The sequence below is a fragment of the Salvelinus namaycush genome, chromosome 7 (assembly GCF_016432855.1).
Source record: "Salvelinus namaycush isolate Seneca chromosome 7, SaNama_1.0, whole genome shotgun sequence".
Taxonomy (NCBI): Eukaryota; Metazoa; Chordata; class Actinopteri; order Salmoniformes; family Salmonidae; genus Salvelinus; species Salvelinus namaycush.
Genome location: NC_052313.1, coordinates 19957002 through 19982604, shown reverse-complemented (window position 1 = coordinate 19982604; position 25603 = coordinate 19957002). Strand labels below are relative to the sequence as shown.

At 47.1% G+C, this 25603-nt stretch overlaps 1 protein-coding gene across 1 annotated transcript in view; it reads left to right on the top strand.

Annotated features, from left to right (window-relative positions):
* The first annotated feature begins 4403 nt into the window (after positions 1–4403).
* LOC120050651 (E3 ubiquitin-protein ligase HECW1) overlaps positions 4404–25603 on the top strand; it is a 71707-nt gene continuing 50507 nt past the window's right edge. Inside the window, exons 1-5 of the mRNA XM_038997231.1 lie at positions 4404–4430; positions 6516–6846; positions 7179–7286; positions 9451–9545; positions 25409–25484. Of these exons, the coding sequence (XP_038853159.1) occupies positions 4404–4430; positions 6516–6846; positions 7179–7286; positions 9451–9545; positions 25409–25484 (637 nt within the window). The remainder of the gene's footprint in view (positions 4431–6515; positions 6847–7178; positions 7287–9450; positions 9546–25408; positions 25485–25603) is intronic.

The window sequence follows — 25603 nt, the reverse complement described above, 5'->3', positions numbered from 1 at the left end:
AAGCCAGAGGCAATGTATAAAATACTCTCTTAGACAAAAGCTGACCCATATAGAAAGGAGTTGAAATGCTACGCTTCATAGACTTGAAAAGCCTGTTCAGACAAGGAACTTTTGTTTTTGGTCCGCTGCCCACTGGGCCTTCAATATGTTTAACGCAGAAAATGACTGGGGAAGAACTGTCAGAGTCAACCTACAGTATGCCATCCTTTATTAACCCAGGGGAAACACTTTTCACTTCAATTGAGAACAGATGTATTTCATGCAGATGGGAATATGTTGGATTGACGTCAGAGGGAAGTTGGTTAGAGTGAAACCATTTTCACATGAGACTTCCTCAGCTCTTCATTGGAAAATATAGGCTATAGCACAATCTCACACGGCCATCTTTTTGCTGTGAGGGTAGAATGACGTAAACCCTTGACAATGAGTCAATGAAAGCACACAGACCTACAGTACCTACCTCAATGAGGAAGAGACTCTGCATGGGGCAGCCATCTTGGGGATTATTAACACCATGGCAGGAAGACAGCAGCAACTTGTAGAGCTGCCTTGAGTCATCACAATGTTAGGAGGATGGTGAATGTGAACAGTCAACCTGACATGCATAGAGAGAGTCACTTCTCAGTAGCGTTTAATACAGGTTGGGATTGTGTGTTAAAACCGTCTAGCAATAGATATCGTACAAAAATGGCTATCGTAGGAACATTTCCAGTTGTCTCTTATGTGAAAAGAGGTAGAGCAGAAAGAGTAGATGTACTCTGTTTCCCTGCTCTGATAGTGTTGCATGCCTTCTCCGACAGATATAGTAACATGCTTCAAGTCCATAAATCCACATATACGGCCTTGTGCTGTGTATGTATGCAAATACTGTACTTGTACAGATGAACATAGCGCTTTATTTGAATCAAAACAAAGAGACCAACGAGTCAAACCTCCATCATAGTTGCCCATCCCTGTTCTGAACTCTACTCTCATGGCTGAGTAGGAAAAAGACCGAAGCCTCTTACAGTATCTTCCCATTCCTTTCTATTAACATTTGAAGAAAGAGCGTGGGAAGATTACCATTATCTGTGTGGATAAGTCAGGGGCAATTAACCACGAGGCTATCCGAGATGTTGTTGAGGGTGAACCTAGATAGATAAAGAGTAAGTGTCAGCCCCATAAAACAACAGCTATTCCGTCTGTATGTGAACGGAATTCAGATGACTCTTTCTCAAATGTAATTATATGGGCTAATTATGCCAGTGTCAGGCAGGAAGCAGCCCTGGTAGAAATGAAAGCCATGTCTTCCCTCTGGAGATGTGGTACCCTGTTAAACCCACCGAGACACAGCGCACTGCTGGATGTGTTATCTATCTAATGAGGTCCACAGGGCTTTAGACCTGACACGGCATGGGAATAACACTGGGTGCATGGATCTCCCATGATGAGAATGCACGGCAGTGTGTTGTGTAATCTGTAATGGAGTTTAGCATTAACCGCCTCCAATGAATTGTCAGAGTGGGATTAATACTCACACAGTGCTGGGTGTGAATGTTAAAGTGTGGACCTACTGTTGTGATTCTGTGTGCTGTCTCAAAGGAGGGAGGCAGTGAGTGGAGTCCCTCCTCTAAGTCCTCTTCAGCAGTCCTCTCTTCCTTCCCTCTCTCAACCTCCTCAAAATTGTCATGGGGAGGCGAGGAGAACATCTGAGGAGAGGAACCTCCATTGCTCTCCTCGCTTGCTTATGACAATGTTGAGAAAGAGTCAAGGAGAGAGGAAATACTATTGAGATTCACCCAGCAGTGTCTCATTGGATTCCCGCCTAAAGTGTCAGCCTGTGAGTGGGGAACCCTGTACCCTGGTGCGCTCATGTGATCCGTGTCTCCTTCGACAGTACAATTCAACTGTGACCTCTTGCCCGGTTACAGCCTATCACGTCCTTGCTGCACTGTTGCACTATACAGAAAAGCCTCTACACACTCATTATATGTATACATCCTAAGACAAGACCCTATATCTTTTTATTCAGCATTTTTTACATTTAAGTCATTTAGCAGATGCTCTTATACAGAGCGACTTAAAGGAGCAATTAAGGTGAAGTGCCTTGCTCAAGGACACATGGACAGTTTTTCACCTAGTCGGCTCATGGTTTCGAACCAGCGACCTTTCAGTTACTGGCCCAACGCTCTTAACCGAAGACTCCAGCCACCCGAGTCATAGACTGTTTTCTCTGCCACCGCATGGCAAGCATTACCGATGGAACCAACAGGACCCTGAACAGCGTCTACCCCCAAGCCATAAGACTGCTAATTCGTTAACTAAATAGGTACCCGGACTATCTGCATTGACCCCTTTTGCACAAACACTTTTGACTCACCGCGTACGCTGCAGATATTGTTTATTATCTATCCTTTTGCCTAGTCACTTTACCCCTACCTATATGTACATATCTACCTCAATTACCTCTGTACATGGACTCGGTACTGGTACCCCGTGTATATAGCCAAGTTATTGGTACTCATTGTGTATTTATTCCTTGTGCTATTTTTCTCTCTGCATTGTTGGGAAGGGCCTGTAAGTAAGCATTTCACTGTTAGTCTACACCTGTTGTTTACGAAGCATGTGACAAATAAAAAGAGATTTCTGTATTTCACTGATGTGTAGGTGAAGCTAGAATACCATGTTTTATGCTGAATGTAGGCTAAGTGAAGTGTTTCTGTCTGCCTATCAGGTGGTTTCCTGGAGATCAGGGGAATTCACCACCAGTAGTCCCACACTAGCAACGGCGGAAGGATATCTCTCCACCTCTCTCTCTCGGCTGTTGTCCGACTCCATTAGCCTTGTTACTGAACGATCAATGCTGACGAGAGCGCCCCGGCTCCTCCAGAAGAGAATAGAAACGTGCTTAGCTCCACTTAGCACAAATAACATTTGAAACCCGATGAGCCGTGCATCTCATATGCTGTTTAATTCACTTAAGCGCTGTGTTACGTTCCCCAGTTTCTGTGTTGTATTTGAGTGTGTGTGTTTCAGGAGATGGCTTCCTGGAAGCCTCCCCAACCAGCTGATTGGTCGACTCAATGGCTAATGGATGATTAGAGAGCTGACCCCGCCCCCTCGTCAAGATGCAGCTGTATCCAATTAGACTCCTGAAGCTATATAAAAGCCAGTGTTCTGTTCAGGAGGAGAGAAGATTGAATATTTTGGAGAGATTAGAGAGAGAGAGATTTTTAGGAAGAGGCAGAGAGATAGAAGGAAGAGATACCAAGAGAACGACAGCCCTGGTTGTTTTGTCTAACTTTCTTCTGCAGGTTTAGTGTTTACTTAACTGTCCTGTGGTCATCAGCAAATGCACATGGGGTTGTCTGTCTTTTGATGTACTTGAAGCAATGTATTTGCTGCCGTATAGATTCTAGGCTATATGCGAAGGATCTACGCTCTTGTTGTCCTGTTTATTATCGCATCTGTTTCTTTGCATCTGCGTCTACGTCTCTGCTTCTGTCTCTGGTTCTTCCTGTCTTTTTCTGTCTGTCTGTTTTAACATGGTCAGTATGTCCTTGATCTGTGTGTGTTTGTCTGTCTCTGTCATAATGCTCTGTGTCTCAATGATTCATATTTTGTCTGATGAAGTATGAAAACTCCTGAGCTACTGCTCGCTTTCTCATGCCACTAGCATCTCCAGTTTATGCTATTTCCAGTATTTTACGCATTTATGATAGGGCTGGGCATTGCCAGGGACCTCTTGATATGAAATGATCACGGTACTTAGGTGGCGATACGATATGTATTGCAATTCTCACGATTCTATATATCAATATTGTGATTTTATTGCGAGTCGATGTTCCAAACATACTGTATTGCTCCCCATAAATCTGCTAGCAGAGGGACGAGAGAGAGCCATGAGTTTTGATCAGTCATGGAAATAAAAGGGCTTAAAATAAATTGGCCCCCTATTTAAAAAGATGGAGAACAGGCTATGAAGAAAAAATACTTAAATTATATTGCAATATTGTAAAAAGGATACGATAGCCTATATCGTCAAAAATAATATCCCAATATTGTAACGATTCCCCCCCACCCATAACTGAATCTCTGTTATACAGTATATAAGTGTTCACGTTTTCACACATCTGATCTGTATAATCCAGTTTTAAATGGCTACTTATTGTATGTTTATGTTTTGAAAGAGAAGTGGCGTCCCTACCCACCAGTTCACAGCTACTATGTACTATGTACTGTAGTAACCCTACAGTGATAGAAACACAGTTATTTAGGGATATGCTACAGAAAATACCATTTAATCACGTAATCAATCATATAGTCAATCATATAAACTGTGATTGCGCTCTGTTGCTTTCCATGCTAAATAATCCCATGACCTTTTCCTCAGGATTTGATGTGCTTTGAGTTGACGACACATAATGCTGCTGAACCTGTGTAGTGTTAAGGTCAGTGTCCTCCTCGCTCTGTGCCGTCACCATTACCCATCAGCCATCACACCTACCATGCTGCGCTCCATAGCAGCATCGTGGTCCGTCTGTGGTGTCTTCACTCAATGTGTTTGTGTTTCTAGCGGTGTCTCATATGGTGTTACAACTAAAGTACCCAGGTCCAGTGTCCAATGCCAATTGATGCCTCTTCTTGGGGTCTTACCCCTGGCTGTGCTTAGATGGGAAAGGTGCTCAACTCCAAGCATTGAAATGGACAGACAATGACCTAAACCAACTAACTAACCTACAAACAACCCCCCACCAAATGTAAGAATGACAGCATACAGTACGAGATGTGCAGTGATGTTTTGGTATCACTATTAAACAGACTAATTGGCCTACAGTTGGCCCTAACTGACCCTACCCATTGCTTGCATTCTGAATGACTCTAAACTAAAACTAGAGAACCAAGTACGCTGTTCAGTGTTAGCAAGGATCAGGCCTTTTCACTGAAGATGTGTTGGAGTAAACCAGCCTAAAGCTGAGTAAGGTGATGGTAATCTCACTGAGAAGTTGGGCTGTTCTTTCGTAGTGGAGTTAGACTGCCAGGTGTCTCTAGAGGCAGAGCTGTCTGTCAATACCTCTTCTACTGTGGGAGGGCTGCTTTCCAACACACAGATAGGACTTTTTATGTTGTCACTGCATGTAGGCTACACCATGGATTGTTCACTCCAGGCTGTTTACTATGAGGATTGTGTCTGTGGGTGCCCTTAGGCCAGATACCTATATTGATGTTCTGCATGTAAAAGATAAGGATCTCTGGGGAGTGTGGGGGGTTTGTGTGATCAAAACACACACAGGCAAACGTAGCCTCGTTCATCATTGCACTCACTGTGCAAGGATGTGAACGCTTCCTTAGGAGGAGCTGGCTTTGACGATGCAAAGACACATCAGACTGGATTATATTGTTTTCCCTATCTTCTTCCAATTTTAGGCCTTCATCACTATAATGCACCAAACCCACATCCAATGGGGAAAAGACCCATTTAAACTAAACCTTACCAAACCAAGGTCATCATTTTAGGATCCATATTCATCATGTAATCAGTCACAACCTTCAGCAAAAGAATGCACCTGTAATGGTTGCTCGTTAGAATGGAATGTATACAGTGTGTACACCTCCCCACCTTGACCTTGGTGGGCTGGATGACAGACCATTCACTTACTAATTTGTGGTGGACAACCCCTAACAACCTACAACACCAGGGCAGTGTTCAGTGGGGCAAACTGCACTAAAACGTTTTGCAACAGTAACGGAAAAATCTGTGTTGTCATGGGACAAGTTTTACTAACACCTCCCAGTTTAAAAACAATTCATAATGTTCACTCCCTACTGAACAAGACCCAGATTGCACTTCATGGCTCTACCATCAGATTAACATTTCCATCAGTGGAACCCATTCCCCCACACTCTTCCCACACATCGTTAGCGTCCATTACAAATGAGTGTGTTTGCCCAAATGTTTCTGCCAGCTCCTATGAATTACTGTGATTGTCCTGCTGCTAACAGTTAACAACCTCCATGTTTATGGTGATGTGGAACGGAGTGCCAAATGGCTGCAACTGCCGCTGGGTGGAACGGCTCTGAATCTTCTGATTGAGCGAGGAGCATTCACTTGTGTTTACATTTGCTCTTATCTGTCTTTTAATGCCACGCGAAAGAGCTTCGATGTCTAAGCAGATTGGCAATGGGTAGTGCAAAGTGCCCTACAATCTCAACACACCCATCTCAAAGCTGGTACTGGCAGAAATATTTTCACTATGTATACTCTATGTAGTCACACTGTGAAGGGATGGTATCAGTGACGTTGTATATCTGTCCAATATGATGGATCATTTTACTTCTTTTTTTTTAACAGAAAATGTACCCCAGTCAGAATGTAATCTATGTAGTCCTGCAACAATGTCCCTAATTTACTTCACTATTTAAAGTTGCTGGACTTACATCTGACAGGGTAGCTGTATTATCTCGTACATGAAACATCCAACACATCTTCCGGTAATTACATTACCCAGTAGTGTGTGTGTTGTACCTCCCTCCAGAACTTGTACCAGAACAGGTTCCTGGGCCTGGCCGCCATGGCGTCGCCATCGCGGAGCGCCCAGAGTCGGCGGCGCTGCAAGGACGCTGGGGCGCGTTACAGCTACAGCCCCGAGCAGTACCCCAACGGTGGGCCCCGGCACGACCACGCCACCGCCCTGGCGCTGCAGCCCCGCTCTACTAGCGATGCTGACCTGGTCACCTCGGACAGCCGCTCAACGCTGACCGTCAGCACCTCCCACTACGCCATCGGCCAGTCCCAGGACATGCTCATCTGCTGGGACATCAAGGAGGAGGTGGACGCCGGGGACTGGATCGGCATGTACCTCATAGGTGGGTGGAGCTTCTGATGAGTCAATGGCAAGAGTCAAGTCTACACCAGTTCCAAACATCAGAATGATTGTCCAAACTTTGCCCGTCAGACTAATCCCAGTGGGCACAGACGTCAATTCAACGTCTAGTACACGTTGGTTCAACGTAATTTCATTGAAATGACATGGAAACAATGTTGATTCAACCAGTGTGTGTCCAGTGGGAGGTTTATACCTTTTCCCCACTGACATTTGTCAAGTTCACAGTAACCTTTGATTACAGTGAGCATGCAAAATAATATAGAAGCTACAATATATACTGTTACATTGTGTATGATGTTCCTGTTCATTTAGATGAGGGACTGTCGGAGAACTTTCTGGACTATAAGAACCGGGGAGTGAACGGCTCCCACAAGGGCCAGATTGTGTGGAAGATCGATACCAGCTCCTACTTTGCAGATTGTAAGTATACCTATCTCCTTTAAAATCACATTTTAAATGTCGACAGGTCAACTGGTAGCAGATATTCTGAGACTGCTCCTGTTGTTTTATCACTATGTGTGAGATTTGAAGTTCAGCATTGTAACACGTCCTGTGTGTAGAGCATGTTGTTTATCTGTAGGAGAGTTGATAGCTCGTTTCAACCCCTCTGTGTTGTTTTGTCATAAGTATTTAGACTACATTGGATGTTTACTGGCCTAAGCAAAATGTTAGTATTTATCTCTTGGATGTCGCAAGCTGTTAGAATTATACCATAAGGTGATACTTTATTTATACTAATTAAAATGGTGCATCAGGCTACAGGCAGGCACTGATGTTTCCGAGGGCTGCAGAAATCACAGTGAGTCAGACTCAAATACCCACTCTCTCCTCCAGATGTCGGGAACTTTCTGACAATTTCACCACCAATTTGTCAGCCAGGGAGAGTTTTTTTTTTAAATAACCTTTTTTGCGATTATGCAAAATATGTCCCATTATCCACATTTCTGTCCATATCTCATTCTCAAACCTGCCACCGCCGACCAGGACGGATGTATTGATTTCTCTCTCCCTTGCTATTCATCTCCGACAGGGATATGACAACTAGCAGGACGAATGTCTGCTGCTCACATGGCAGCCTGCCTGATCTGTGGCTGGGACTCAGGATCAGTCCAAACAAACCACCTTATCTACTGCCGAGGCTGCAGAAAGCCCAAGCCTAGAGAGAGATATCCTCAGGTTCCCTGTGGAAAAGCCTGACACTCCCCTGTGGTGGCAGAGCCCAATGACTGTGCTAGGAATGCTTAAATAAGGGGAGCCCATTTTTGTGTGACAAGCAGATAGTGATTTTTCGTTAGAGCCTCCCTTGGATATAAATGGAATGTGTTACAGAGTGAAATGGTACCCTATTAGTTAGGTGACAGAGGAGCAGGTGTGAGCTGTTTTCAGACTGAGACACACACACACACACACACACACACACACACACACACAGGGGAAGTCAAGTAGAGCGTTCAGAAAGTGGGTCTTTTCTGGTTGCTATTTTTTTTGCTCAGCTCTGATTTTCTGTTTTTAGAACATGTGTAGTAACTGCATAAGGAGACGGATTTGGCAGCACAAATTCACCTGGGACTCTCCTCTCGTGAACACTGCCACCACCCACCTCTTTGTCATCACAATGTGTGTTCCCTAGAGCATGATTCTATCTCTCTGTCTCTCTCTCTCTGTCTCTCTGTCTCTCTGTCTCTCTGTCTCTCTGTCTCTCCCTCTTTCTCTCTCTCTCTCTCCCTCTTTCTCTCTCTCTCTCTCTCTCTCTCTCACACACACACACACACACAATAGACAAGAATGCACATGCCTATCCTAAATTGATTTATTCTCCTATTATGTCAGCCGACGCCTCTTTAACCTACACTGGCTGTATCGCAATGATAGCAGTACAATTTAGAGGAAAATGAACAGTTAAAAAAATACAATGATGTTGAAGTGATTGACATCCCTCATTGGATACAGTGGATTATAGTCTGTCGCACAACAATGATGAACTGTAGTGCTCCATCTCTGCCTTACTCCTCCACCAACCTGATGATGATGTCAACAAAGGGATTAGGGTTGGATCATCCTGTCAGGAAGCCTGCCGTCGTCTCTGTCACTACTATTCTCTATTCCCTCCATCCATCCATCCCTCTGTCCAATCCATCCCTCTGTCCAATCCATCCCTCCATCTAATCCAGTGGGTCACGGGAAGGGAAAAAAATGACTTTGTAGTGATGTGACCTTAATCTCACCTTCTCTCTCTCTCTCTCTCTCTCTCTCTCTCTCTCTCTCTCTCTCTCTCTCTCTCTCTCTCTCTCTCTCTCTCTCTCTCTCTCTCTCTCTCTCTCTCTCTCTCTCTCTCTCTCTCTCTCTCTCTCTCTCTCTCTCTCTCTCTCTTGTTATCCCTTATTCTCACTCCCTCTTTCTCTCTCTTTCAGTATGTCTCACTCTCTCTCTTGATTTTGACACGCTCACTGGATGTGACTATTTTAGTCAAAAGTGTCGTCTGACGGAACAATTGGTCGCCATTCATTGAAATGTGTCAAGAAAAGGGCACTTAAAGTTAAAATCTCTCTCTCTCTCTCTCTGTTTCTTTCCCTCTCTCCTGCAGCGGAGACTAAGATATGCTTCAAGTATTACCATGGTGTGAGTGGAGCCCTGCGAGCCACCACACCCAGTGTGACAGTGAAGAATGCATCTGCCCCTGTGAGTGTCACCACAACACACCCTCGTCTTAACCCCTCCCCTCTGTCCTCCTCCCTAATGTTCCGTGTAGAAGTTAACCAATAGGCACAGATCGAATAACCTATAGCCACATATTTTGTAACCTATAGGCACAGGTCTAGCACAGATCTAGGATCAGCTTATGTTGGCGTTTAAAAAAAAAGAGACATTTGATAAACCTATACAGACCCTACTGTAGCTGCTACCGACCCGTAGCACTCACGGCTGTAGCCATTAAGTGCTTCGAAAGGCTGGTCATGGCTCACATCAACACCATTATCCCAGAAACCCTAGACCCACTCCAATTTTTATACCGCCCAACAGATCCACAGATGACGCAATCTCTATAGCACTGAACACTGCCCTTTCCCACCTGGACAAAAGGAACACCTATGTGAGAATGCTATTCATTGACTACAGCTCAGCGTTCAACACCATAGTGCCCTCAAAGGTCATCAATAAGCTAAGGACCCTGGGACTAAACACCTCTGCAACTGGATCCTGGACCTCCTGACGGGCCGCCCCCAGGTGGTAAGTGTAGGTAACAACACACCCGCCCCACTGATCCTCAACACAGGGGCCCCTCTGGGGTGCGTGCTCAGTCCCCTCCTGTACTCCCTGTTTACTCATGACTGCATGGCCAGGCACGACTCCAACACCATCTTTAAGTTTGCCGATGACACAACAGTGGTAGGCCTGATCACCAACAACGACGAGACAGCCTATAGGGAGGAGGTCAGAGACCTGGCCGTGTGGTGCCAGGACAACAACCTCCCCCTCAACGTGATCAAGACAAAGGAGATGATTGTGGACTAAAGGAAAAAGATGACAGAGCACGCCCCCATTCTCATCGACGGGGCTGCAGTGGAGCAGGTTGAGAGCTTCAAGTTCCTTGGTGTCCACATCACCAACAAACTAACATGGTCCAAGCACACCAAGACAGTCGTGAAGAGGGCACGACAAAACCTTTTCCCCCACAGGAGACTGAAAAGATTTGGCATTGATCCTCAGATCCTCAAAATGTTTTACAGCTGCACCATCGAGAGCATCCTGACTGGTTGCATCACTGCCTGGTATGGAAACTCGGCCTCCGACCGCAAGGCACTACACAGGGTAGTGCGAACGGCCCAGTACGTCACTGGGGCCAAGCTTCCTGCCATCCAGGACCTCTATACCAGGCGGTGTCAGAGGAAGGCCCTAAAAATTGTCAAAGACTCCAGGCACCCTAGTCATAGACTGTTCTTTCTGCTACCGCACGGCAAGCAGTACCAGAGCGCCAAGTCTAGGTCCAAGAGGCTTCTAAACAGCTTCTACCCCCAAGCCATAAGACTCCTGAACACCTAATCAAATGGCTACCCAGACTATTTGCATTGCCCCCCCCCCCCCCCTCTTTTACACCACTGCTACTCTCTGTTGTTATCATCTATGCATCGTCACTTTAAAAACTCTACCTACATGTACATATTACCTCAACTAACCGGTGCCCCCTCACATTGACTCTGTACTGGTACCCCCCTGTATATAGTCTCACTACTGTTATTTTACTGCTGCTCTTTAATTACTTGTTACTTTTATTTCTTCCTCTTTTTTTTCTGCATTGTTGGTTAGGGGCTCGTAAGTAAGCACTTCACTGTATGCTTACTGCAATCAATTCTAAAAGCTTTAACAAGAGCAAGGTATTGTGTTTCATTTGAAAACATCATCACATTTTGTAAAAGCAGAATATGTCAGGTCATCCTACCCCCCTAACCTAACCTGTTGTATTCGGCGCATGTGACAAATACCTTTTGATTTGATTTGATTTAATATCAATGCCTGTGAGAGCACATGCCAACAATGTAGCATCCCAACATAAGACTCAAGTGAATTTCTATAATGGCAGTTGGTTTACACAGTAGCTAACTCTACAGTAGTCATGTCCTCATCGAGGGCTGGAATGCAGCCACAGACATACAAAGGAGAATTACTGCACAGAGACAGAGGGATTATAAATAACAGGGGGAAGAGAGTGAGCAGAAGTCCTCTTTAATGAACGAGAGGTTGCGTGCAGACCTCCCTATCTCTCATCCTCCTATCCTTGGCTGAATGGGAAGTTCAAGAGCTCTGTGGGCGGCCAGCCTCTTTCATCCGCTCCTTCTGTTGTTTTGGTTAGAGGACTTCATACTGTAAGATTGTCCTGGCTGTATCCATCCCTATTTTTAGTGTGCTGTGATGCCCCCACCCACTTTTCGATTGAATGCATAGTGGAATTGTAAAGTGTAATGACCATAGAGGTCCCATAATTCATAGGATATATCATTGCTAGATTCTATGTCATTCTACAGTATTGCAATGACTGCCTTACTGTGTAGTCTTTTGAGAGTTGAACTCTTTCTACCGTCTGTCTGTGGATTAGATGATCATGGACAGATCCAGATTGACCTGGCTCTTATTGGTGGAGTTTCTCATTTCCTAAATGCTGGAGAGAGAGTTATCTTAATTAGCTTTTCACTACATGGCACCTTTATCCTTTATTGGGCTGTGGAGAGTTTGTGAAGCACAGTTAACTACCACTTACAGCATTGTGCCCTGTTGAAGTGTGTTGAAGATGGGCTTCGAGTGCAAAGGCACTCCCTATTTATTAATATTATGACATCAATGGGGCCGAATCCCAAATCACACCCTATTCCCTATCAAGTGCACTGCTTCTGGTAAAATCTGTATGGAGATATGTCTCTATTTGTGTGTTGTTTATACAAAAGTCAAATCCAATCAGATTGTATTTGTCACATGCGCCGAATACAAAAGGTGTAGACCTGACAGTCAAATGCTTACTTACAAGCCCTTAACCAACAATGGAGTTTTAAGAAAATATCCCCAAAAAAGTAAGAGATAAGAAAAACAAATAATTAAGGAGCAGCAGTAAATAACAATAGCGGGGCTGTATACAGGGGGTACCGGTTCAGAGTCAATGTGCCAATGTGCAGGGGCACCAGTGTCGAGGTAATTGAGGTAATTATATACATGCAGGTAGGGTTATTAAAGTGGCTATGCATAGATGATAACAGAGAGTAGCAACAGCGGGGGGGGGGGCAAATAGTCTGGGTAGCCATTTGATTAGCTGTTCAGGAGTCTTATGGCTTGGGGGTAGAAGCTGTTTAGAAGCCTCTTGGACCTAGACTTGGCGCTCTGGTACCGCTTGCCGTGCGGTAGCAGAGAGAAAAGTCTATGACTAGGGTGGCTGGAGTCTTTGACAATTTGTAGGGCCTTCCTCTGACACCGCCTGGTATAGAGGTCCTGGATGGCAGGAAGCTTGGACCTGGTGATATACTGGACCGTACGCACTACCCTGTGTAGTGCCTTGCTGTCAGAGGCCGAGGAGTTGCCATACCATGCAGTGATGCAACCCATCAGGATGCTCTCGATGGTGCAGCTGTAAAACATTTTGAGGATCTGAGGACCCATGCCAAATCTTTTCAGTCTCCTGAGCGGGAATAGGTATTTTCGTGCCCTCTTCACGACTGTCTTGGTGTGCTTGGACCATGTTAGTTTGTTGGTGATGTGGACGCCAAGTAACTTGAAGCTCTCAACCTGCTCCACTACAGCCCCGTTGATGAGAATGGGGGCGTGCTCAGTCCTCCTTTTCCTGTAGACCACAATCATCTCCTTTGTCTTGAACATGTTGAGGGAGAGGTTGTTGTCCTTGCACCACACGGTCAGGTCTCTGACCTTCTCCCTATAGGCTGTCTCATTGTTGTTGGTGATCAGGCCTGCCACTGTTGTGTCATCAGCAGACTTAATGATGGTGTTGGAGCTGGCCGTGCAGTCATGAGTGAACAGGGAGTACAGGAGGGGACTGAGCACGCACCCCTGAGGGGCCCCCGTGTTGAGGATCAGCGTGGCGGATGTGTTGTTACCTACCCTTACCATCAGGGAGGGCCTGTCAGGAAGTCTAGGATCCAGTTGCAGAGGGAGGTGTTTAGTCCCAGAGTCCTTAGCTTATTGATGAGCTGTGAGGGCACTATGGTGTTGAACGCTGAGCTGTAGTCAATGAATAGCATTCTCACATAGGTGTTCCTTTTGTCCAGGTGGGAAAGGGCAGTGTGAAGTGCAATAGAGATTGCATCATCTGTGGATCTGTTGGGGCGGTATGCAAATTGGAGTGGGTCTAGGGTTTCTGGGATAATGGTGTTGATGTTGGCCATGACCAGCCTTTCAAAGCACTTCATGGCTACAGACGTGAGTGCTACGGGTCAGTAGTCATTTAGGCAGGTTATCTTAGTGTTCTTGGGCACAGGGACTATGGTGGTCTGCTTGAAACATGTTGGTATTACAGACTCAGACAGGGAGAGGTTGAAAATGTCAGTGAAGACACTTGCCAGTTGGTCAGCGCATGCTCGGAGTACACGTCCTGGTAATCCGTCTGACCCAGCGGCCTTGTGAATGTTGACCTGTTTAAAGGTCTTACTCACATCGGCTGCGGAGAGCGTGATCACACAGTCTTCCGGACCAGCTGATGCTCTCATGCGTGTTTCAGTGCCATTTGCCTCGAAGCGAGCATAGAAGTTATTTAGCTCGTCTGGTAGGCTCGTGTCACTGGGCAGCTCTCGGTTGTGGTTTCCTTGTAGTCTGTAATAGTTAGCAAGCCCTGCCACATCCGAAGAGCTTTAGATCCGGTGTAGTATGACTCGACCGTAGTCCTGTATTGACGCTTTGCCTGTTTGTTGGTTCGTCGGAGGGCATAGCGTGATTTATTATAAGCTTCTGGATTAGAGTCCCGCTCCTGCCCTTTAGCTCGGTGCGAATGTTGCCTGTAATCCATGGCTTCTGGTTGGGGTATGTACGTACAGTCACTGTGGGGACGACATCCTCGATGCACGTATTGATAAAGCCAGTGACTGATGTGGTGTACTCCTCAATGACATCTGAAGAATCCTGGAACATATTCCAGTCTGTGCTAACAAAACCGTCCTGTAGTTTAGTATCTGCTTCTTCTGACCACTTTTTTATAGACCGAGTCACTGGTGCTTCCTGCTTAAATTTTTTCTTGTAAGCAGGAATCAGGAGGATAGATGTAACGTTCGTTCTCCTCCTCGTCTGAGGAGGAGCAAGGATCGGACCAATATGCAGCGAGGTATGAAGACATAATAATTTATTAAAAGAAAGACGAACACAAAAAAAAACTCTTAACAAACTACAAAACAATAAACGACGTAAACATACCTGAACATGAGAACTTACAGACAACGAAGAACGCACGAACAGGAACAAACTCACAAACGAAACAGTGCCGTGTGGCATAAACACTAACACAGGAACAATCACCCACAAACAAACAGTGAGAACAGCCTACCTTAATATGGTTCTCAATCAGAGGAAACGTAAAACACCTGCCCCTAATTGAGAACCATATCAGGCTAATACATTGAACCCAACATAGAAACACATAACATAGAATGCCCACCCCAACTCACGCCCTGACCATACTAAACAAATACAAAACAAGGGAAAACAGGTCAGGAACGTGACAGAACCCCCCCCCCTCAAGGTGCGAACTCCGGGCGCACCACCTAAAACTCTAGGGGAGGGTCTGGGTGGGCATCTGTCCACGGTGGCGGCTCTGGCTCTGGACGTGGTCCCCACCCCACCATAGTTAATCCCCGCTTCCGTGGCCTCCTTTTAATGTCGACCCTCCATATAAACCCCACTGGATTAAGGGGCAACACCGGACTGAGGGGCAGCTCCGGACTGAGGGGCGGCTCCGGACTGAGGGGCGGCTCCGGACTGAGGGGCGGCTCCGGACTGAGTGACGGCTCCGGACTGAGTGACGGCTCCGGACTGAGTGACGGCTCTGGCAGGTCATGGCTGGCTGACGGCCCCGGCAGGTCATGGCTGGCTGACGGCTCCGGCAGGTCATGGCTGGCTGACGGCTCCGGCAGGTCATGGCTGGCTGACGGCTCCGGCAGGTCATGGCTGGCTGATGGCTCCGGCAGGTCATGGCTGGCTGACGGCTCCGGCAGGTCATGGCTGGCTGACGGCTCCGGCAGGTCATGGCTGGCGGGCGGCTCCGGCTGCTCCTGTCTGGCGGGCGGCTCCGGCTGCTCCTGTCTGGCGGGCGGCTCCGGCTGCTCCTGTCTGGCGGGCGGCTCTGGCTGCTCCTGTCTGGCGGGCGGCTCTGGCTGCTCCTGTCTGGCGGGCGGCTCTGGCTGCTCCTGTCTGGCGGGCGGCTCTGGCTGCTCCTGTCTGGCGGGCGGCTCTGGCTGCTCCTGTCTGGCGGGCGGCTCTGGCTGCTCCTGTCTGGCGGGCGGCTCTGGCTGCTCCTGTCTGGCGGGCGGCTCTGGCTGCTCCTGTCTGGCGGGCGGCTCTGGCTGCTCCTGTCTGGCGGGCGGCTCTGGCTGCTCCTGTCTGGCGGGCGGCTCTGGCGGCTCCTGACTGACGGACGGCTCTAGCGGCTCCTGACTGACGGACGGCTCTGAAGGCTCAGGACAGACGGGCGGCTTTGAAGGCTCAGGACAGACGGGCAGCTGTGAAGGCTCAGGACAGACGGGCAGTTCAGATGGCGCTGGGCAGACGGAGAGCGCAGGCGGCACTGGGCAGACGGATAGTGCAGGCGGCTCTGGGCAGACGGATAGTGCAGGCGGCACTGGGCAGACGGATAGTGCAGGCGGCACTGGGCAGACGGCAGACTCTGGCCGGCTGAGGCGCACAGTAGGCCTGGTGCGTGGTGCCGGAACTGGTGGTACCGGGCTAAGGACACGCACTTCAAGGCTAGTGCGGGGAGCAGCAACAGGGCGCACAGGGCTCTGGAGACGCACAGGAGGCTTGGTGCGTGGTGTAGGCACTGGTGGTAATGGGCTGGAGACACGCACCACAGGGCTAGTGCGTGGAGGAGGAACAGGGCTCTGGAGACGCACAGGAAGCCTGGTGCGTGGTGTTGGCACTGGTGGTACTGGGCTGGGGCGGGGAGGTGGCGCCGGATATACCGGACCGTGCAGGCGTACTGGCTCCCTTGAGCACCGAGCCTGCCCAACCTTACCTGGTTGAATGCTCCCCGTAGCCCGATCAGTGCGGGGAGGTGGAATAACCCGCACTGGGCTGTGTTGGCGAACCGGGGACACCATGCGTAAGGCTGGTGCCATGTATGCCGGCCCGAGGAGACGCACTGGAGACCAGACGCGTTGAGCCGGCTTCATGGCACCTGGCTCAATGCTCAATCTAGCCCGGCCAGTGCGGGGAGGTGAAATAACCCGCACCGGGCTAAGCACACGTACAGGAGACACCGTGCGCTTTACCGCATAACACGGTGTCTGCCCATACTTTCGCTCTCCACGGTAAGCTCGGGGAGTTGGCGCAGGTCTCCTACCTGACTTCGCCACACTCCCTTGTAGCCCCCCCCCAAGAAATGTTTGGGCTTGACTCTCAGGCTTCCGTGCTAGCCGCGTACCTTCATAACGCCGGTTCCTCTCTCCGGTTGCCTCTGCTCTCCTAGCTGCCTCCACCTGTTCCCATGGGAGGCGATCCTTTCCAGCCAGGATCTCCTCCCATGTGTAGCAACCCTTGCCGTCCAAAACGTCTTCCCATGTCCATTCCTCCTTCTTGCGCTGCTCCTGCTGCCGCTGCCTGTTACCCCGCTGCTTGGTCCTTGGTTGGTGGGTGATTCTGTAACGTTCGTTCTCCTCCTCGTCCGAGGAGGAGCAAGGATCGGACCAATATGCAGCGAGGTATGAAGACATAATGATTTATTAAAAGAAAGACGAACACAAAAAAAACTCTTAACAAACTACAAAACAATAAACGACGTAAACAGACCTGAACATGAGAACTTACAGACAACGAAGAACGCACGAACAGGAACAAACTCACAAACGAAACAGTCCCGTGTGGCATAAACACTAATACAGGAACAATCACCCACAAACAAACAGTGAGAACAGCCTACCTTAATATGGTTCTCAATCAGAGGAAACGTAAAACACCTGCCCCTAATTGAGAACCATATCAGGCTAATACATTGAACCCAACATAGAAACACATAACATAGAATGCCCACCCCAACTCACGCCCTGACCATACTAAACAAATACAAAACAAGGGAAAACAGGTCAGGAACGTGACAATAGAGTTATGGTCAGATTTGCCAAATGGAGGGCGAGGGAGAGCTTTGTACGCGTCTCTATGTGTGGAGTAAAGGTGGTCTAGAATATTTTTTTCCCCTCTGGTTGCACATTTAACATGCTGATTGAAATTCGGTGAAACTGATTTAAATTTCCCTGCATTAAAGTCAACACAGTGTTGTGTTGTGTGTGTTGGCCAGTCATTTTGTGAGTCACTTTGACTGCATTGGCTTCTACCATCTCCTGTCCTTTTGCTTTGATAACATAAGCCCGTAGACCTGTCATTGCATACTTCTTAATTCAACATTGAACGTTGGTCCTGGCTGGTAGTGCAGTGTTTGACCTAAGCTAGGCTAGCTATAGTGTTACCGCGGCTGCCTGCCGTTGTGCTGGCGTGGCCACCAGAAATGCTGATCACCTCTAAACCTGATCTGACTACTGTATTCCTGGTTTAAAATAACCTCACCTTGTCAGAGGGAGAGAGAAGGCTGAAGTGGTTGAGCTAGAGTACACATCAAACGGACATGGGCAGAGGAAGGGGGCCCTAGCTTCAGTGCTTCACTACAGTACTGACGCCTGTCAGGAAGATAGATGATGGAGTGGACATGCTCGGCCGCTTTGGACCGATGAGGCGAAGTGTGTTTGTGTGTGTGGTGTGTGATTCATGGAGAGACGGCCAACAGCTGTGACTGATGGTGTCTCCGAGACGCACTGAGAGGAGGAGGAGGAGGACTCTACTCACCTGGCTGGCCTGGGTAATAGATGGCCAGTTCATTTCTCTCTGCTTCTTGTACTCTCTTGTCCTCTCTTTCTCTACTGCTCACTCTCACACTTTACCTCTCACTTTCTCTGCCTCTCACTCTCACCCTCGACCTCTTACTTTCTCTCTCCTTCTCTTTCTCTTTCTTTCTCTCTCTCTCTCTCTCGTTCTCTCGCTCTCTCTCTCCCTCCCCACTCTCTCTCTTCCTATGTGTGACAGTATCTGTTTTGTTAACTCCTGGTAGTGTTCTGCTCTATTCTGCCAAAGGGCATAACGCTTGAAGTTTGAAGATGGTTGTCGCTTAGTGTATTAAATCATTTATATTCAGCGTAGGCGTCGTCTAAGTAGCAGGTGTCAATCTAGTAGTTAAATGATAGCATTTCTGTATCAAAAATGTACAAAGTGGTGTTCACTTTAACTGTCATGTGTTGTCGCTTGCATACTAACCTCAGGCTGTAGGAGAGGTGGCTGTGTACTGAGATAAGGAGCCTGTCAAATCAGAGAATCAGTGTGGAACTGTCCCTATCGTCTCTTGTGTTTCATCTCAGATCACACACACACACACACACACACACACACACACACACACACACACACACACACACACACACACACACACACACTGTGTTATCTGTGTTACTGGCTTGGCGTTTCCTCTCAAGGGACTCTCCTTCCAAGAATGTGTACTAGATTACAAATGGCTTGACTGAGAAACCCACAGCCATAATACTAAACAACACAATGTATGGTGACATCCACAGAGCTGGGATGTAAACCTTATAACCTGTTCTTCCCATCCATCAGTGTACCCATACTGGTAAAATGCCAGAACCCACAGGAGGTCCCAGACATATTGGGTCGCCGTTGTGGGCATCTGCATCTGCATCTGCAGGGAGGAGATTTGTTGCGGTGAATTGGGGGGGGGGGTAGAGATGTATTTATCATCAGTGTTATCTGCCCATCACCGTCTGTGTGACTCTCTTTGCCTCACTTCTCCAGATGAACTGGGCCCTCTTTGCTCCCACTCTTTCATCACTCTCAAAGCCCTCTCTTACATTAGAAATTAGGTGAAGTTATTTACAAAAATGACAGTGTTTGGCTCAGGTCTACCTCCATTGTAGAAGCTTGGTTCTCCCTCCGCCGTGTGATCGGCGGTGGGAGTGTGTGTGGTTATCTGCTCTGTCCATGTCATGGATCTCGTTTTGAGGTGTAAATGTGTCTTTGTGTCTTTGAAACTGGGAGTGATTGTGTCTCTATGCTCTCTGTGTGTGTGTGTGTGTGTGTGTGTGTGTGTGTGTGTGTGTGTGTGTGTGTGTGTGTGTGTGTGTGTGTGTGTGTGTGTGTGTGTGTGTGTGTGTGTGTGTGTGTGTGTGCGCGTGCGCGTGCGCGTGCAGGGCAATGCACACGCGCATCTATGTCAGCATAATGTATATGTATGTATGCGTCTCTGTCCTCACTGTGTCCTGACTCTTTAGTCTAAGCCGTGCCATGTGCTGAGCTGACAGGACCGCTGTGTAAGCTTTTCACTCAGTGGGGCGCCAGCCTTAGCAGTCAGCAGAGCAGCCGCACTGCAGAGGAGAATCCCCCTCTCCTCTTCTCATTCTCTCTCCCTCTGCCTTTGAATCTGACGCTGCCTCGCTGAATCTGACTCGACCTATCAATACCCCAGTGGCCCTAGTCTGGCCTCAAGTCAGAGTAGGTTCACCTGGGCCATGGCCATAGGCTTTTTGGGGGGCCTCAGGGGTGGAAAGACAAAGCACCGGTGTAAAACCCTGCAGTGGAAAAGGGACATATCAAATCAAATCAAATTGTATTGGTCACATACACATGGTTAGTAGATGTTATTGCGAGCGTAGTGAAATGCTCATGCTTCTAGAGCCGACAGTGCAGCAGTATCTAACAGGTAATATCTATCAATTCCACAACAAAACCTAATATCTAACAAATTCCACAACAAAACCTAATACACACAATCTAGTAAAGGAATGGGATAAGAATATATAAATATAAAATATATGGATGAGCAATGCCAGAGCGGCTAAGATGCAATAGATGGTATAGAATAGATAGTGTAGGATACAGTATACAGGATATACATATGAGATAAGTAATGCGAGATATGTAAACATTATTACAGTGGCATTATTAAAGTGACTAGTGTTCCATTTATTCAAGTGATATCAATTCTGTAGGTAGGCAGCCGCCTCTCTGTGCTAGTGATGGCTGTTTAACAATCTGATGGCTTTGAGATAGAAGCTGTTTTTCAGTCTCTCGGTCCCAGCGTTGATGCACCTGTACTGACCTCGCCTTCTTGATGGAAGTGGGGTGAACAGGCAGTGGCTCGGGTGGTTGTTGTCCTTATTGATTTTTTTCACCTTCCTGTGACATCGGGTGTTGTAGGTGTCCTGGAGGGCAGGTAGTTTGCCCCCGGTGATGCATCGTGCAGACCGCACCACCCACTGGAGAGTCCTGCGGTTGTGGGCGGTGCAGTTACCGTACCAGGCAGTGATATAGCCCGACAGGATGCTCTCGATTGTGCACCTGTAAAAGTTAGTGAGGGTTTGAAGAGGTGCTGTTGCGCCTTCTTCACCACACTATCTGTGTGTGTGGACCATTTCAGTTTGTCGGTGATATGTACACCGAGGAACTTAAAACTTTCCACTGCTGTCCCTTCGATGTAGATAGGGGGGTGCTCCCTTTGCTGTTTCCTGAAGTCCACGATCATCTTTTTTGTTTTGCTGACATTGAGTGAGAGGATATTTTCCTGACACCACACTCCAAGGGCCCTCACCTCCTGTAGGCTGTCTCGTCATTGTTGGTAATCAAGCCTACCACTGTTGTGTCGTCTGCGAACTTGATGATTGAGTTGGAGTCGTGCATGGCCACACAGTCGTGGGTGAACAGGAAGTACAGGAGGGGGCTGAGATCAGCGGAGTGGAGATGTTGTTTCCTACCTTCACCACCTGGAGGCGGCCCGTCAGGAAGTCCAGGACCCAGTTGCACAGGGCGGGGTCAAGACCCAGGGACTCAAGCTTAATGATGAGTTTGGAGGGTGCTATGGTGTTGAATGCTGAGCTGTAGTAAATTAACAGCATTCTTACATAGGTATTCCTCTTGTTCAGATAGGATAGGGCAGTGTGCAGTGTGACGGCGATTGCATCATCTGTGGACCTATTGGGGCGGTAAGAAAATTGAAGTGTGTCAGGGTGACAGGTAGGGTGGAGGTGATATGATCCTTGACTAGTCTCTCAAAGCACTTCATTATGACAGAATTAGTCATTTAGTTCAGTTACCTTGGCTTTCTTGGGAACAGGAACAATGGTGGCCATCTTGAAGCGGGGGGACAGTAGACTGGGATAGGGATTGATTGAATATGTCCGTAAACACACCAGCCAGCTGGTCTGCGCATGCTCTGAGGACGCAACTAGGGATGCCATCTGGGCCGGCAGCCTTGCGAGGGTTAACACGTTTAAATGTTATACTCACGTCGGCCACGGAGAAGGAGAGCCTACAGTCTTTGGTAGTGGGCCGCATCGGTGGCACTGTATTGTCCTCAAAGCGAGCAAAGAAGTTGTTTAATATGTCTGGAAGCAAGATGTCGTTTTCTGTAGACCCTGCCTCATGCGTCTCGTGTTTGAGCCGTTGAATTGCGACTCCACTTTGTCTCTGTACTAACACTTTACTTGTTTGATTGCCTTACGGAGGGAATAACTACACTGTTTGTTTTCTGCCATATTCCCAGTTGCCTTGCCATAATTAAATGCGGTGGTACGTGCTTTCAGTTTTGCGCAAATGCTGCCATCAATCCACGGTTTCTGGTTAGGGAAGGTTTTAATAGTCACAGTGGGTACAGCACCTTCTATACACTTCCTTATAAACTCGCTCACCGAGTCAGCGTATACACCAATGTTGTTGTCTGAGGCTACCCGGAACATATCCCAGTCCACGTGATCAAAGCAATCTTGAAGCGTCGAATCCGATTGGTCAGACCAGCGTTGGATAGACCTAAGCACGGGTTCTTCTTGTTTTAGTTTCTGCCTATAGGAGGAGAGCAACAAGATGGAGTCATGGTCAGATTTGCCAAAAGGAGGGCGGGGGCCTTGTGTGCATTGTGGAAGTTAGAGTAGCAATGGTCGAGCATGTTAATCCCTTGTGTACTGCAATCAATATGCTGATAGAATTTAGGTCGCCTTGTTCTCAAATTAACTTTGTTAAAATCCCCAGCTACAATAAATGCAGCCTCAGGATATATGGTTTCCAGTTTGCATAAAGTCCAGTGAAGTTCCTTGATTGCGTCTTGGTATCCGCTTGCGGGGGGATATACACGGCTGTGACAATAACCGAGGAGAGTTCTCTTGGGAGATAATACGGTTGGCATTTGATTGTGAGGAATTCTAGGTCAGGTGAACAAAAGGACATGAGTTCCTGTATGTTGTTACAATTACACCATGAGTCGTTAATCATGAAACACACACCCCCACCCTTCTTCTTACTGGAGAGATGTTTAATCCTGTCGGCGCGATGCACTGAAAATCCCGTTGGCTACTGACTCAGACAGCATGTCCCAAGCTAGCCATGTTTCCATGAAACAGAGTATGTTACAATCCCGGATATCTCTTTGGAAAGCAACACTTGCCCTGATTATGTCGACTTTGTTACCTAGGGACTGGACATTAGCAAGTAATATACTCGGAAGCGGTGGGTTCTGTGCGCGCATCCGAAGCCTCACTAGAAGACCGCTCCCGCACCCTCTCCTCCGGTGGCGTTGTTTTGGGTCGGCCTCTGGAATCAGTTCAAATGCCTTGGGAGGTGCAGACAAAGGATCCGCTTTGGGAAAGTCGTATTCCTGGTCGTAATTCTGGTTGTGCTGGTGAATTGGCATCTCTCTGATATCCAATAGTTCTTCCCGGCTGTATGTAATAACACTTAAGGTTTTCTGGACTAACAATGTAAGAAATAAAACATAAAAAAACTAAATACTGCACAGTTTCCTAAGGACTAGAAGCGAAGCTGCCATCTCTATCGGTGCCATCTTTAATATTAATGCACATATGTACTAGGTCCTACCCCACCACATCCCATGGCTTTTATAGACACACTCCTACCATAGCAATCTCCTTTTGTCAGCAAAGCTCTCTGTTCCACTGTCTGTGTACACTATGTGATGACTCTAATCTAGCATCTCTCTCTCTCTATCTCTCTTTCATTGTGATGACTTCTACACCATTGGATTCAATTAGAGGTTTTGTTCTCTGAACTGGAAGATGACAAAGATGGTAGACAAATGAAGATGTCCCACTCAGGCCGTTTACCATTGAAAAAAAATGGTCAGTTCCGATCTGCTTAACAGGGTGGCTCTCCCATAGGCACCCATGCATTAGCAGCTGGGTCTGGTCTGCTTAGTTCATTAACTGTATATGAACCAGAAAAAACTGAGGGAGTAGGATGTCTCACTTCCTCTTTTGTCTCGGACAATGATAGAACAAGGAAGGTGATATGGGAGAGCTGTCCGACAGATCCGCTCGTTGTCTATTTATGGCTTTTGCCCTTTAATGTAATTCATATCCACTCTGCAGATGTAGTACGGCTTGATCTTGAGTAAGAGCATTGCCTGCTAAGTCAAATAGTGGGGACAGAGTGCTTAAACATGTATTTTTTTAACTCACCTTTGAAGACTGATGGGTACAGTCCATATTGAGACATTCCTGAAAATATATGCGTCGTTTGGTAGAAACAATATTGGATCTTTCAAGAGCAGAAATTAAAACCTCTACAAGTCAGATAGTTATCGAAGTATTTGTTTTCTCCACTTGGCCCCTCCTCAACCTAAATGCATTATTTGCAGGAAGTAGGACGATCGATTACTGCCTCTCCTCATCAATCATGTCTCACCCTCCAACTGGGCTCAGACATCAGATCAACGTTTAGTTTTGATTACATTTGGTTGAGTTGTGAACTAACATGAATTCAACAACAAATGTCGTTGGATTTAGGTTAAAAGTGAAAAAAATATGAAATGCCTTTACGTTGATTGCTTGTTGCAAATCCAATCAGCTTTCTACGTTGATTCAACGGTGGTTGAAATGATGTGGAAACAACTTTGATTCAACCAGTTTTCTTTGACATCTTTTAATTCAGGATAAAAAAAAAAAATCTCACATTTTTATAATCTTGTTATTGTGAAACTAGTGCAAATTCATTTTGTGACTGAATCTATGGTTCAGCTGTAATTTGATTAATCTGGCAGTCAGATTATGTTAATCTCTCTGTGTTACGGTATAATCTGTGAATAGACCTTGTTGTTGGCCTCTGTTTTATGTTCAGGACCAAAGGATTTGCATTTCTTTGTCTACAACTGGTCCAAACACCTGCTCTTAAGGTTATTTTGTTCGCTTGCCAATTGTTTCTGTTTACTGGCATTTAAGGCTTTTGTTTTGTAATAAACATTTAGAAAATGGTGGGCAAAGTCACTTCCCACCGAGATATCAAAAGGGTTTTGAGGGCACGGTACAGATTTGTGAATCTCTAGTGTAGTAAATACAGTGTTGACACACACACACAATTTTCTCCACTATGTCAGAGACAGCTGATGGGTTCTGGGTGTTGGTGTTTCCCCCATCAGAGAGCCCTGGATGGGAGGGCTGATGCAGCTATAGTTTTCCCTGTTCTGAGAAGGCCTCTCCCTGGGGGCCTCTCCCTGCTCTTCCCCTTCCTTCCTGGAGACCGGATCAATTGAGCCCTAATGAATGCAAGGCTATTGATCCCCAGCCCTCAACCAGGCCCATTGTAATGGCCCTGAAATACTGGATCTCACTTCCCAGACAGGACAGGACAGATAAGGAGGACGAGGAGAAGAGAGGGGGAGGGAAGGTAAGGGGAGGTACAGCATGTAACTCACTCCCTACTGTAATGTCGCTTCCTTCCTCTCTGTTCCTGTCTATCTCTCATTGCTCTCTCATTTTCTCTCTTTCTCTCTGTTTCTTTCCACACAGGTGCTGAAGCCAGTGGTCAGCCAGGAGGTCACACAGAGTCTTGGCAACAGAAGGCTCATCAGTTTCTCTCTCTCAAGTGAGTCACTCTTCCTCCATCCCTCCATCCCTCTTTTAACACAGGGTGTCACATGGGACAGGAGAAGCTCTGTTTGGCACCATTGATACCTCTTTCTTTCTCTTCAGGTCTATTTTAGT